Source organism: Lithobates pipiens, unplaced genomic scaffold, assembly GCF_037356315.1.
Source record: "Lithobates pipiens isolate NorthernLeopardFrog02 unplaced genomic scaffold, aLitPip1_a1.2 Scaffold_13, whole genome shotgun sequence".
In the NCBI taxonomy this organism is placed as follows: Eukaryota; Metazoa; Chordata; class Amphibia; order Anura; family Ranidae; genus Lithobates; species Lithobates pipiens.
In genome coordinates, this window is record NW_027507718.1 from 82453872 (window position 1) to 82469431 (window position 15560).

A 15560-nucleotide genomic window follows, 5' to 3' on the forward strand; every position below is an offset into this window, starting at 1 on the left:
GTCTACTTGCCTACAACAACCATCACTGTTTATGATGACACAGTAAAACATTTAATGCAAAATTCTGGAACTGAGCTTTTTTTTTTTTGTTGTTTTTTTTACTCAGGGTTGTGGAAAGTAAGAATCCTGCCTTTGCAGTAGGTGATTATTATGTAGCACGTGCAGGCTGGACAACACACTTCATATCAGATGGTAAAGAATTGCGCGCCTTACCATCCAACTGGCCCGAATCACTGTCACGTTCATTGGCACTTGGATCTGTTGGAATGCCAGGGTAAACTACTTTTAACACCTAAATATGCTTTCAGGCTCTAATTATTGGATTATTACCGCAACAGTTATATTCCGAAACCTCTGCACCTCACATATTTACATATGTATATTTTATAAGAGTAATGATATCTTATCACCTTCATTGGGCTACATTCACATGAAAGAAAAACATTAGTGAATGTTGACAATTCACCATTATGAATGATGTATGAATAACTGATTACTTTTAATGTTGGAGACCTTTACAAGCCTGTTAGGTGCTCCAAAATCATATTTATGACAAGGTTGCCTTTGTGAGTTTCAGAGTTGACTAGCATACCTCCCAACTGTCCCTGATTTCGAGGGACTGTCCCCGATTTGGAGCAATGTCCCTATGTCCCTCATTCCTCCTCATTTGTCCCTCATTTTGGTCTGATCTATATAATTGTATATAAAATGCACTTTTTATTTTCAAAAAGTGTTTCCCATTGCTAAACCTTCCAGCCAATTAATAAAAGAACTTTTGCAGTTGCCAAAAAATTGTGCATGCATTTATTGGTGATTTCTTTTACTGGAGTTCTCCTACAGATTGGGGGAGATTTACTAAAACTGTGCACACAGAATTTGGTGCAGGTGTGCATAATCAATCCCAGGTTATAACTTCAGATTGTTCAATTAGGCTTTGACAATAAAACCTAGAAGCTGATTGGTTTATATGCAGAGCTGCACTAGATTCTGTGTGCACAAGTTTTAGTAAATTGTGAAATACTGTGTTTTAAGGTGTCAACAAATAACAATGATAACTCTGCGCCACAGGCATAAACAAAATAAAAACACAGATGAATATGATTATGGCTGCTGCAGTCTTCAAAATGTGTCTAACTTCCACATTCATGAACCCTATATACACTATATTGTCAAAAGTATTGGGACACCTGCTTTTACATGAACTTTAATGGCATCCCAGTCTTAGTCTGTAGGGTTCAATATTGAGTTGGCCCACCCTTTACAGCTATAACATCTTCAACTCTTCTGGGAAGGCTGTCCACAAGGTTTTGAAGTGTGTCTATGGGAATGCTTGACCATTGTTTCAGAAGTGCATTTCCGCTTTATTCTCCTATATACATGTATAGTGCCATGACAAGTCCTCTTTATTCTCCTATATGCATGTGTAGTGCCATGACAGGTCCTCTCTATTCTCCTATATACATGTATAGAGCCATGACAGGTCCTCTTTATTCTCCTATATACATGCATAGTGCCATGACAGGTCCTCTTTATATTCCTATACATGTAGACCGCCATGACCGGTCCCCTTTAGTTATCACGATATAAAATAATGAATGTGGGGGCCGTTTGGTGAGCGTGATTTTTTGGGGGGGGGGGGGCAGCATTTAATTCTTGGTCCCAGGCAGCACAATGTCTGGCCCCTATGACATCACTTCCGATTTTATATTCTGTCGTATGAGAATTTTTATCACTTTAGTAACCACTCCATTTTCGATATGCGACTAGCATGCAAAAAAAAAAACTGTTTGGGATCGTGTGTTTGGGCCATAAGACTGGGATGCCCTTAACCACTTATCAACCGCCCCATAGCCGAATGACGGCTCCCGGGCGGTTTCTTAACTCTGGGAGGCCATCATATGACATCCTTCCAGAATTCTGCTCTCGTGCGCCCCCCTGGGGCGCGCACTCGAGAGCATCCGTGTGGACCCGGCGCATCACGGATCACGGCGGCTCATCGCGGCCGTTTACCACGTGATCGCTCCGTCAAATGACGGAGCGATCACTTGTAAACAAACCGGTGCCATGTTATGACGCCGGTTCCTTCCTCCCTTCTCTTTACCGATCGGTACAGTGAGAGGGGAGAGATCGTGTCAGCAGCGCTGTGAGCTGCATCTGCATTACCCACATCGCTGCTCACCAAATTAAACCCCTCAATTCCCTGCCAATACTCTGCAATACCTGCCAATACTCTGCAATACCCAATACCCTGCAAAATCCTGCCAATACTCTGCAATACCCAATACCCTGCAAATCCCTGCCAATACTCTGCAATACCCACCAATACTCTGCAATACCCAATACCCTGCAAAACCCTGCCAATACTCTGCAATACCCAATACCCTGCAAAACCCTGCCAATTCTCTGCAATACCCGCCAATACTCTGCAATACCAGCCAATACTCTGCAATACCAGCCAATACTCTGCCAATACTCTGCAATACCCAATATCCTGCAAAACCCTGCAAATACTCTGCAATACCAGCCAATACTCTGCAATACCCTGCAATACCCTGCCAATACTTTGCAATACCCGCCAATACTCTGCAATACCAGCCAATACTCTGCCAATACTCTGCACTACCCAATACCCTGCAAAACCCTGCAAATACTCTGCAATACCAGCCAATACTCTGCAATACCCTGCAAAACCCTGCCAATACTTTGCAATACCCGCCAATACTCTGCAATACCAGCCAATACTCTGCATTACCAGCCAATACTCTGCCAATACTCCGCAATATCCAATACCCTGCAAAACCCTGCCAATACTCTGCAATACCAGCCAATACTCTGCAATACCAGCCAATACTCTGCAATACCCGCCAATACTCTGCAATACCAGCCAATACTCTTGCAATAACCTGCCAATACTCTGCAATAACCTGCCAATACTCTGCAATACCCTGCCAATATACTGCCATAAATTGCCATACCCAGCCATACTCAGAGATACCCAGCCTTACTCGGAGATACCCTGCAATACCCAGCCATAGACGTCCCCGTCCCCCCTCCTTCCGCCCTCCGGTGCTTCTACCGACTCGCCAATACAATCAAAGCCAGAATCTTTTTTTTTTTATTTCAGGCTTCCCAGCCTAGAGGTGAGGTGTAGGGTCTTATTGATCCCATATCTCACTGTAAAGAGGACCTGTCATGCCATATTCCTATTATAAGGGATGTTTACATTCCTTGTAATAGGAATAAAAGTGATCAAAAAATTTATTTTTGGGGGAAAAAATCCGACGGATTTTGTCTGACGGATTGTGTCCGAAACTGTTGCATACACACGGTCGGACCCAGTTGTCGGATTTTGCCTTTGCCAAGAACGCGGTGACGTAAGCCGTGTACGGCGGGACTAGAAAAGGGAAGTTCAGCACCACGTCCGGCACCCTTTGGGCTCCTTCTGCTGATCTCGTGTCTATCGCGTGTTAGTAGAAGTTTGGTGAGAGACAATTCGCGCTTTTCAGATTTGTGATTCAGATCGCTACTGCTCTTCGGTTTGTGCTTGTCTTTGCGTATCTGATAATCAGTGCGTGCAGTCAGTAAGTATTTGTTGATCATTGTGGACTATATCTTGGTATAGTACGCTTTGAAAGGCATTTTTTATTGTCTGCTTGCTTCTGCTATTCAGGTCCGTTCTTTCAGGCCTTGCTGTTTATCGGTGCTTTCTGGTGTCCGTTCTCACGAGCCGACCGTTTTCAAACCATGTTTTGTCTACGTACTCATCGTAGAGTTTGTGCTGTGCAGGGGCTTTGTGTTGGGGTTGTTACTTTGAAACAAGCCCGGTCCATGAACAGGGAGGGGAGGCGTTTGTGGATCAAGAATTGGTTGCGCCAGCGTGACCAGTTCTCGCACATGCCTTTGTTCCATGAGATCCGGGAGAATAATCCTGATGATTTCAGGAATTATCTCCGGATGACGGACCCCTTTTTTCACCATCTGCTGGCTTTGCTGACCCCTTATATCACCAGGCAGGATACCTGCATGCGGCAAGCCATCACTCCGGAGCAGAGGCTCATCGCCACGTTGCGCTACTTGGCGACTGGGAGAAGCCTTCAGGACCTCAAGTTCTCTACAGGCATCTCCCCCCAGGCTCTGGGGATTATTATTCCAGAGACCTGTTCTGCCATCATTCAGGTCCTGCAGAAGGACTATATGAAGGTAAGTTTTATCCTTTAACATCACATTCTATGTATTTCATGCTCGCTAATGTCTTGCATTTCTTTCCTCATTCCCTAATTACCATCATTGCAATATGCTCTAATTCATATACTCTGCCCCTTTGTCCTCATGCATATTTGCCTCACTAACTTCCCCACCATGCTCTTCTTGGCCCATAAAACTATAGTCTAGTCACTTACTAATGTCTTTTGTCAGCTCCATAGTATTGCTTTCGCCTAAACACCCCCTAAAATGTTTACAAATGTGATGTGTGTGCTTCAATTCATTTTGTTTTTTGGGGTTGTGCCAAACTCATTAGTAACCCCCCTCCCCCCAACTGCTAGCTCAGCTGATAGCAATCCTCTATCTGCTAACTTTACCAAACCCAATACACACTATATCTACCTTTTTGATGCTCACATTTATGGATGAATTCACCTAAGCATGTAGTGCAAGGGCCTGCCTCAATACGTTCAAATGCTATTATTTGATTTTTTAACCGATTAATTATCTGGATATGTAATAGCAGAATGTCGAAAAGTGCTTTCATTTTGTTTTCTTTTTGTTATTATGACACTTCCGGTGGGCTGCCAATAGTGTAACTAAGGAGGGGCTTCCCAAAGTAGCACACATTATTTAGCCATTCAGCTCTCAATCAAGTGGAGAGGGGTACCTGTCCAAAACATTCCCCCCTCATTTTTTAGCAAGGGCCCATCAGATGGGGGGATATGGGGGTGGGGGAGGGATGGGGGGGTGATGACTCTCATAAGGGGACATTAGACTTTAGGCTTTAAATACTCAGTTCCCAAAATGTTTGACTAATTTTGACCAAAAATGTTGGTGTCTAATCTGCTTGCAATGTTGATTTGTCAAATTACTAATTTTTGTTCTTGTTTCACTCCACAGTGTCCTTCAACGCCACAGGAATGACAGACTGTGGCTTCCCACTTTGCCAGTCGTTGGGACTTTCCCAATTGTGGAGGAGCAATAGATGGGAAGCACGTCTCCATCGTCCCACCACCCAACTCGGGGTCGTACTATTATAATTATAAGGGGTTTCATAGTATCGTGATGTTGGCGGTGGTGTCTGTGACTTTTGTATGTGGACGTGGGACAAAATGGACGGATGTCGGATGGTGGAGTCTTTGCACGGACAGAGTTCTACTGGCGTCTCCAGAGTGGCAGTCTGGGCTTGCCACCCTCAGAGGAGAATCAGGAAGGACTCCCATGTGTCTTCGTCGCGGATGAGGCGTTTGCCCTGGCGAACCATCTGATGCGGCCTTTCCCGATGAGGACCCTCACCCCAGAGCATAGGATTTTTAATTTCCGCCTGTCCAGAGCCCGAAGAGTGGTGGATAACACTTTTGGTATACTGGCTAGCCGGTTCTGCCTTTTTCTTATGCCTATTCACATGGCGGAATACAAACTGAATCACATAGTGCTGGCATGCTGTGTTCTGCACAATTTTATGAAAAAAGTTTCTATGAACTATGCGGTCTCAGTTGGCCAACAAGAAGCAGACTTGCTGGAAAATGAAGATAACCTCACGGGCCTTGAACATGCTCATCCTGGCTTGCCCCCCCCAAAGCGCTCATGAGGTTAGAACACAATACATGGACTACTTTGTGGGTAGGGGGGGCATTGATATGCCAGACAATGTCTGAGCGGCATTTTAAGAATACATTTTTATCTGAAACGCCTTCATTTACTGCTTGGCTTGGTTTTAGGTATCTCCTAGGTATAATTAGGTTTTTTCAAGTTGTGCCTTTTTCACCAACAGTGCAAACCCAAGTTCAGAGCGAGATGAGGGGACAGTCTCTTCATCAGATAATGTTATTATGTTGTGGGTCTGCTACACACACACCTTGTTTTTGTAATTAATGTATGTAGTACATTACTGACCAAAATTGTGCTCATTTTCTGCACCATGGCAGGAAAATGGCATGATTGTCAAAATGTACACCTCACTGTGGGTGTTTTTTACTAAAGGCACATCCACTATGCACTACAAGTGCACTGCAAAAGTACACCTGAAACTGCACTTGGAGTGCAAAGTGGAGTTGCCTTTAGTAAATCACACTCCTTCTCAGCACAAACTTAAATTTTACTCCAAATACATTTTTGGTGCAATGAAAAAGGAAGCCACACATTGTTGATAATTAAACTTTTTAATCCAAGCACATTCACATGTGCGTTTTGAAAAGGTTTTTACAACAAACCAAGAAATTGTGTGTTTCAAAAACAGAGTTTAATCAAAATTTGGTTTACTTGGTGTTTTTGTGTAAACAGGCATGTATCAAACCGTAAAATACAGAACACATGAACTTACAAAGTTCAACTTTGAAAAGTGAAGACAATATCAGACATGAGTATGTAAAACTGGGCTGATATTGCCTTCATCACATGGGGTGTCACCCCTGAAAAAAACAAATTTGGAAGATGCACACAGTGTGTCAACATGTGCTATCTCCCATCATGGGGGATCAATGTACATGCTTTGGGGCTGCAACCCCTTCATCTCAGACACTTTACACAAAACACGTACATTGATCCCCCATGAAGGGAGATAGCACATGTTGACACACTGTGTGCATCTTCCAAATTTGTAATTTCGAGAAATACAACATTTTGTTTTTAAAATAGCAAAAATAAAACTCTATCTAGTTTTTGGTGTTTCACACTCTCCCCAAAACATCAATGATGTTCTTATTTTTATTTTTAACATCATTGATGTTTTGCAGGATATTTTCCAAATACCGATTGCACCCCCATTATCTCCCCAATCTGGATCTGGGCACTTTCACTGGTAAAACGGGAATCTTCTTCCACATCACCTACAAAACAAAGCAAAAAAAACACACCATGTAATAAAAATATGGTGACATACATTGATGAGCTTACCGGAAGCTGTGTTCTCCGACACTCACCTGTTGTGGTGACAATTTGCCCAACCTCCACGATCTCTCCTTCCTCCTCCTCCTCCTGCTCCTCTGTTTCTGCTTTTGGAAGTTGCCCTTCTTTGGGAGGGGTGTGGTCCCTGGTGTCCTCATACTTGCCGAGTCTTCTCTCCCCTATGAGAATGGAAAAAAATAAAGAATTAGCACACAGAGGGCAGAATTAACAATATGAAACATTGTTTGGAAGTGTTGTCCAATTGTTTATTTTGTCCGAGCTTCAAGGTCATAACATTATTGGGAACACTGTGTTCAGCTGGAATACTTACCGGAAGAACGATGTTTCCTACGAACGAATGAAACCATGAACTTGAAAGTGGCCATTTTAAAATGCACAACATGAAATCAAAGCACATGGAGCAGTATGCAAGCAATAATAATCATATGAACACACGACAACTACTTACTTTTGTCAAGAACACGCTTGATCCTTATGTACTGCTCGTGCTCCCTCAGTTTCAGGTCTGACTAGCGTTTTTCAGTTGATCCATGGATCGGTGTACCCCAAAATTCTTCTGAAGACTCTTCACAACTTTATTCATGATCTTGGCCTTTCTTATATTTGAGTTTGGGTAAGGTCCATACTTCCCATCATAGTCGGTCCTGTTCATGTCGACCAGCTCCAACATCTCTCCAAAAGACATATTTGAGGCCTTAAATCTTATCTTCCTGGATCGTGACGTTTCAGGCTCCGGGCTTTCCTCACCCTCCTCCTCATTAGTGGAACTATTATTAGTGCGCACCTGTGTTCTCTCCGCCATGTGCTCTCCCCATCGCGCTGGAAGCGAAGGGGCGGGGAATAGTCTGGAAAGAACATCAGGGGCGGGCAGAGTTTCCCGCATGCACACTGTATATAAAACGCAACACGTGTGTGTCGTCCGTATGATCGGTGAACAGAGGGAGAAGCTGACGCGACGAACGTGCAAACAAAGGTAAAATTTGGAACTTGGTACATCACTAGGCTACACTGCTTCTAGATTGAGGCCTGCATTAGTGGAGTTTAGACTGACATTAGGGTTTGTCTTGTGTTGTGTCTTGCAGACATTATGGACGGCTTCAATGACCATAGCTTCCTCCTTCTGTTCATCGATAAATACAGAGACATGCCCATCCTGTGGCAACCAACACACCCACTATATAGTAACAGACAAAAGAGGCAGGCAGCAATGTTGCAACTGGTTGAGTTTGTGAAGCCGGTGGTCCCCAGGGCAGACGTCAAATATTTAAAAAAGAAAATTGGTAGCCTCAGGAGTACATATATGAGGGAGAGGACCAAGGTGCTGAAGTCCATGCAATCTGGAGCTTCAGCAGATGACGTTTATGTCCCCACCCTGTGGTATTATGACAGGATGCATTTTCTGGCAGACCAGGCTGATGTCAGAGAATCCCTCTCTACCCTTCCTTCCGCGTGTCCTTCTATGCTCCATTCCACACCCGATGAGTCTTCCGACGCCCAACCTGGGCCTTCCACTCAGGAAGAACTGTGGAAGCCCAGCTTGAACCAGGTATAGTTTTGTTGTACATATTTGTGGAGTCAAAATGAATGATGTTAACTTGATTTTTGCTCACTAATTGCTGATTTTTGAAAGTGTTTCACATATCAATAGACAGTAGTGGCCAAAACCTTTGGGACAAGGAAGAAAAATGCTGGGCTCAGAATGATAATCTTTTCTATTGGTTAACAATTTGCAACAGTGTTGATGTGAAAATTGTGTGTGTTTGATGAACCAAAAACTCAAACTATGTCCCTTTTTCATACACAGGAAGAACTCAGCCAGGACCAGGAGGGTGTGGAATGCAGCAGCCAGGAGGTGGCTGTGGAAAGTGGCAGCCAGGAGGAGGTGGGGGTAAGCGGCAGCCAGGCGGTGGGCAGCCAAAGGAGCCTCACTGAATGCCTGGTCCTTCCCCTCCGCCTACCACGCAAAAGGGCAAGAAAGGGGGGAAAATGTTGAGGAGTCAGCCCTGAGGCTGATTGGTGAGGCTTCTGCGGCACTCCAAGCAAAACCCACCTACCAAGAGGCCTTTGCCGCCATGGTTGCGTGCAAGCTTGATAAAATGGAGCAGGGGCAACAGATCTTGTGTGAGGAGGTTATTCTCCACACCCTCAACAAGGGTCTGTTGGGCCAAATGACACAAGAAACACACTTGTGTAGTTTGGCCCATGCCCCTGCTCCTCCTCCTCCTTCTGCCACACCTCCAGCACCACAGCCACAGCCCGGAAGGAAGCGTGGAAGGAAGACCAGAGAGTGATGACCTGGGTTCAGTCTGGTCTGACAGAAGATGCAGCCTGTTGTAGTACCACAGTCTGGGAACATAGATGTCATCTGCTGCTGTTCGGGGTTTCATGGACTTCAGGACCAGACTTCTCTCCCTCAGACATGTATTCCTCAGGCCACCAATTTTTGCGTTTAAATAGTTGATGTGTGCCCTGGGGGCCAAAGGCTTCACTAATCTCCCCAGTTTCAACATTGCTGCCTCCCTCTTTATCTGTTACTGACACCGAAATAAAGGTATTTTTTTGTTTGAAGAAATACTTGTGTATGTGTTTTCCTTCCAAAAGGCCAGTTTATTTGTGAGCAGGCAGGTACATTTCAAAAAAACTAAGTGAAATAAATAACAAGGGGTAACAACACTAAACAACCTCCTGTAGATTAAAAAATAAAAACAAAATATCAAAAATAGAATAAAGTTGTTGAAAGTTTACACACCAAAAAAAAAAAAAGGAGAAATGAGCAAACTGTCTTTAAAGGAGATTTTTAGGAAATCCAAAAAAAAAAACATCCAAAAAAGAATAAACCAAATCTAAAATTGTGTAGATGTGGCGCAAACTAAAATTGTATTGCTGAAATGGTTAAAAAAGAGTAATGAAATACGTTCAGGAGAAGTGTGTGTGACTATGAGCATCAAAAGAAGTTCTTTCTTGCAGCATTGTAAAGAACAAGAGAATGCGCTTGATGAAATAATTTTTAACATTGCAGCATGACGAATGTGCTATATCGCTTACGAGCAGTAGTTTTACCTGAACGAGCGCTTCCGTGTCGGAATTTTAATGTGTGCATGCGTGGCACCTTGTCCGTCGGAGTAGGCTACACATGATCAGAGTATGTCCGATCGGACCAGTTGGTCGGAAAATATTTCCAACATGTTGGAAAATTTGGTCCGACGGATATTCCAACGGAATCAGTCCGATGCATACCACACACAGTCGGATTATCCGACAACACAGTCCGATAGGACACATTCCGACGGATTCTCCGACCGTGTGTACAAGGGCTTAGTGTTTTAAAACTACAGAACTCTTCTCTTCCCTTCTCCATAACATAGGGGCAGATATTCTGTAAGTGCACAGAGAGAACAGTGCTAACTGATATCAGTGCTGCAAGGGTAATGGGAGTATACAAAAAATGATCAGCTGGCTTGATTTCTGGCAAAATCCATAAGATGTTTTTTTACAGTTATCAAACAAATATAGCTAAACTCTTTAAAATATATTTAAAGAAAATAAGGATTTTGGAAGTGGACCATAGCGGTGCTTAACCACCTTCAGACCGGACCATTTTGCTGGTAAATGACCAGAGGTCTTTTTACAATTTGGCACTGCGCTGCTTTAACTGGTAATTGCGCAGTCATGCAATGTTGTACCCAAACAAAATTTGCGTCCTTTTCTTCCCACAGATAGAGCTTTCTTTTGATGGTATTTGATCGCCTCTGCGATTTTTATTTTTTGCGATATAAACGTAAAAAGACCGCAAATTTTGAAAAAAAATGATATTTTCTACTTTTTGTTATTAGAAAAATCCAATAAACTCAATTTTAGTCATACATTTAGGCCAAAATGTATTCAGCCACATGTCTTTGGTAAAAAAAAGTCAATAATTGTATATTTATTGGTTTGCGCAAAAGTTGTCACATCTACAAACTAAGGTACATTTTCTGGAATTTACGCAGCTTTTAGTTTACGACTGCCTATCTCATTTCTTGAGGTGCTAAAATGGCAGGGCAGTACAAAACCCCCCCAAATGACCCCATTTTGGAAAGTAGACCCCCTAAGGAAATTGATAAGTGGCATGTTGAGCCCATTGAATATTTTATTTTTTTGCCTCAAGCGATTGAATGACAAAAAAAATTTTTTTTACACAAAGTTGTCACTAAATGATATATTGCTCACACATGCTATGGGCATATGTGAAATGACACCCCAAAATAAATTCTGCTGCTTCTCCTGAGTACGAGGATACCACATATGTGGGACTTTTTGGGAGCCTAGCCGCGTACGGGGCCCCGAAAACCAAGCACCGCCTTCAGGCTTTCTAAGGGCGTAAATTTTTGATTTCACTTCTCACTACCTATTACAGTTTTGAAGGCCATAAAATGCCAAGATGGCACAAAACCCCCACAAATGACCCCATTTTAGAAAGTAGACACCCCAAGCTATTTGCTGAGAGGCATTTTGAGTCCATGGAATATTTTATATTTTGCCACAAGTTGCGGGAAAATTACAAACTTTAATTTTTTTTTTTTTTTTTTCACAAAGTTGTCACTAAATGATATATTGCTCACACATGCTATGGGCATATGTGAAATGACACCCCAAAATAAATTCTGCTGCTTCTCCTGAGTACGGGGATACCACATATGTGGGACTTTTTGGGAGCCTAGCCGCGTACGGGGCCCCGAAAACCAAGAACCGCCTTCAGGTTTTCTAAGGGCGTAAATATTTGACTTCACTCCTCACTACCTATTACAGTTTTGAAGGCCATAAAATGCCAAGATGGCACAAAACCCCCACAAATGACCCCATTTTAGAAAGTAGACACCCCAAGCTATTTGCTGAGAGGCATGTTGAGTCCATGGAATATTTTATATTTTGCCACAAGTTGCGGGAAAATTACAAACTTTTTTTTTTTTCACAAAGTTGTCACTAAATGATATATTGCTCACGCATGCCATGGGCATATGTGAAATGACACCCCAAAATAAATTCTGCTGCTTCTCCTGAGTACGGGGATACCACATATGTGGGACTTTTTGGGAGCCTAGCCGCGTACGGGGCCCCGAAAACCAAGCACCGCCTTCAGGCTTTCTAAGGGCGTTACAGTTTTGAAGGCCATAAAATGCCAAGATGGCACAAACCCCCCCCAAATGACCCCATTTTGGAAAGTAGACACCCCTAAATTTAGGGGTACACTAGTGAGACTAGGTAATAAATGGCGGGTGCCCTGAAACTATAAAAAAAATAACTAACCAACCAGCGTCACCTGTAACAGTTATATGGTGATCACTGGTGAAAGGGTTAACTAGGGGGCAATCAGGGGGCTTTATGCGGTAGTATATGGGGGTCCCTGGCGCTATAAAAAGCTGCGGCGAACCTAAATACCTACCTGCCTAACTAGCGTCACCTGTGACACTAATACAGTGATCAGAAAAACGATCGCTTATTAGGCTGGGTTCACACTGGAGCGATGCGGGAACGCCACGAATCCGCGGCGGGTTCCCGCATCACATGCCTCCCGGCGGCAGTTCACACTGCCCTATGCGAACTGCTGGGAGTGTCAGTGAAATGTTAATGACACCCCCAGATCAGTTCGCATATCGCAGTGCGATCTGCAAACTCGGATCGCATGGTGTGAACACCCATGCGATCCGATTCTGCTGCGGACCAAAAAAAGGGTCCCGTGCGAGTTTGCGGCGGGTGCGGCGGGTGCGACACGAATTCAGCCATACTATCTGTATGGCTGAACTCGAATCGCACAGAGATCGGATGTGATTTGCACTGCAGTGCGGTGCGAATCACATCCGTTCTCATAAACCGCTGCAATGTGAACCCAGCCTTAGTGACACTGGCGACGGGGGGTGATCACGGGGTTAAACCTTTATTGGGGGGGTTAGGGGGGTACCTTAGAACTAAAGGGGGCTAACCCTAACAGCCCTAACAGTTATTACAGTCACAAATGACACCCGCCGGGTGATCAGGGGGTTAAACCTTTATTAGGTAATAAATGGCGGGTGCCCTGAAACTATAAAAAAATAACTAACCAACCAGCGTCACCTGTAACAGTTATATGGTGATCACTGGTGAAAGGGTTAACTAGGGGGCAATCAGGGGGCTTTATGCGGTAGTATATGGGGATCCCTGGCGCTATAAAAAGCTGCGGCGAACCTAAATACCTACCTGCCTAACTAGCGTCACCTGTGACACTAATACAGCGATCAGAAAAACTATCGCTTATTAGGCTGGGTTCACACTGGAGCGATGCGGGTACGCCATGAATCCGCGGCGGGTTCCCGCATCGCATGCCTCCCAGCGGCAGTTCACACTGCCCTATGCGAACTGCTGGGAGTGTCAGTGAAATGTTAATGACACCCCCAGATCAGTTCGCATATGGCAGTGCGATCTGCAAACTCGGATCGCATGGTGTGAACACCCATGCGATCCGATTCTGCTGCGGGCCAAAAAAAGGGTCCCGTGCGAGTTTGCGGCGGGTGCGGCGGGTGCGACACGAATTCAGCCATACTATCTGTATGGCTGAACTCGAATCGCACAGAGATCGGATGTGATTTGCACTGCAGTGCGGTGCGAATCACATCCGTTCTCATAAACCGCTGCAATGTGAACCCAGCCTTAGTGACACTGGCGACGGGGGGTGATCACGGGGTTAAACCTTTATTGGGGGGGTTAGGGGGGTACCTTAGAACTAAAGGGGGCTAACCCTAACAGCCCTAACAGTTATTACAGTCACAAATGACACCCGCCGGGTGATCAGGGGGTTAAACCTTTATTAGGTAATAAATGGCGGGTGCCCTGAAACTATAAAAAAATAACTAACCAACCAGCGTCACCTGTAACAGTTATATGGTGATCACTGGTGAAAGGGTTAACTAGGGGGCAATCAGGGGGCTTTATGCGGTAGTATATGGGGATCCCTGGCGCTATAAAAAGCTGCGGCGAACCTAAATACCTACCTGCCTAACTAGCGTCACCTGTGACACTAATACAGCGATCAGAAAAACTATCGCTTATTAGGCTGGGTTCACACTGGAGCGATGCGGGTACGCCATGAATCCGCGGCGGGTTCCCGCATCGCATGCCTCCCAGCGGCAGTTCACACTGCCCTATGCGAACTGCTGGGAGTGTCAGTGAAATGTTAATGACACCCCCAGATCAGTTCGCATATGGCAGTGCGATCTGCAAACTCGGATCGCATGGTGTGAACACCCATGCGATCCGATTCTGCTGCGGGCCAAAAAAAGGGTCCCGTGCGAATTTGCGGCGGGTGCGGCAGGTGCGGCGGGTGCGACACGAATTCAGCCATACTATCTGTATGGCTGAACTCGAATCGCACAGAGATCGGATGTGATTTGCACTGCAGTGCGGTGCGAATCACATTCGTTCTCATAAACCGCTGCAATGTGAACCCAGCCTTAGTGACACTGGCGACGGGGGGTGATCACGGGGTTAAACCTTTATTGGGGGGGTTAGGGGGGCACATTAGAACTAAAGGGGGCTAACCCTAACTGCCCTAACAGTTATTACAGTCACAAATGACACCAATGCAAAAAAAAAAAAAAAAAAGCAATTGGTGTCACTGTGACTGGGGGGGCAGGGGTAATTGGGGGGTGATCGGGGGTAAAGGGGGGGTGTGAGTGTGCCTGGCATGTTCTACTGTATGTGTGGTGTGTTGGTGCAACTCACCGAACCTCTCTCCTCGGTGCCGGAACGAAAAATACCGACACGGAGGAGAGAATACATCACTTCCTCTCCTGTGTTTACATTACAGGAGAGGAAATGATGTCACGGGACATTTTCATTGGTCGGGAGCGATCGCGAGGGGGTGGCCATGAATGAATGGCCGTCCCCTCGTCCGGGATCGCTCCCGAACGAATACCGACCGCCGCAGGCACCGGGCGGGGGCCCGATCGGGCCCCCGACCGGCGGGCAGGCAAGGACGTACATGTAAGCCCTTATGCCTGCCCGTGCCATTCTGTCGACGTACATCGTCGTGCGGCGGTCGGGAAGTGGTTAAACAAATAATAATGAGCAACCAAATATATAAAAATACTAAATATGTTTTATTTAAGCAAAGATTAAAACAAATAGCAAATCCATTCGATCGTTGAATATCACAAAACATCTCCAATTATGATGGTTTCAACTTTTTCTTAAAGGAAATTTTATAAAGATTGCATGATCGTATATTGTCCCGACATGTTTCGCCTCACGGCTTCATCAGGGTACATACGCATCAACCGTAGACTAGCGAACAGGCTATACAAAAACAAAAAACATATATATGTAGCATAGGAAAAATGTGACAACAAATATATACAAGAAATATTAACCATCAAGAGCCATTTTGCCACAATTCAACAAGAGACAGAGAGAAACTCACCACCTCAGCTCAGCAC

General features: G+C 44.7%; 1 protein-coding gene across 2 annotated transcripts in view; it reads left to right on the forward strand.

Moving 5' to 3' along the window:
* LOC143974141 (prostaglandin reductase 1-like) overlaps nucleotides 1–15560 on the forward strand; it is a 77728-nt gene that overhangs the window by 46382 nt on the left and 15786 nt on the right. For both annotated transcript variants that reach the window (XM_077475254.1, XM_077475253.1), the window contains exon 5: nucleotides 107–274. In XM_077475254.1, coding sequence (XP_077331380.1) covers nucleotides 107–274 — 168 coding nt within the window. The remainder of the gene's footprint in view (nucleotides 1–106; nucleotides 275–15560) is intronic.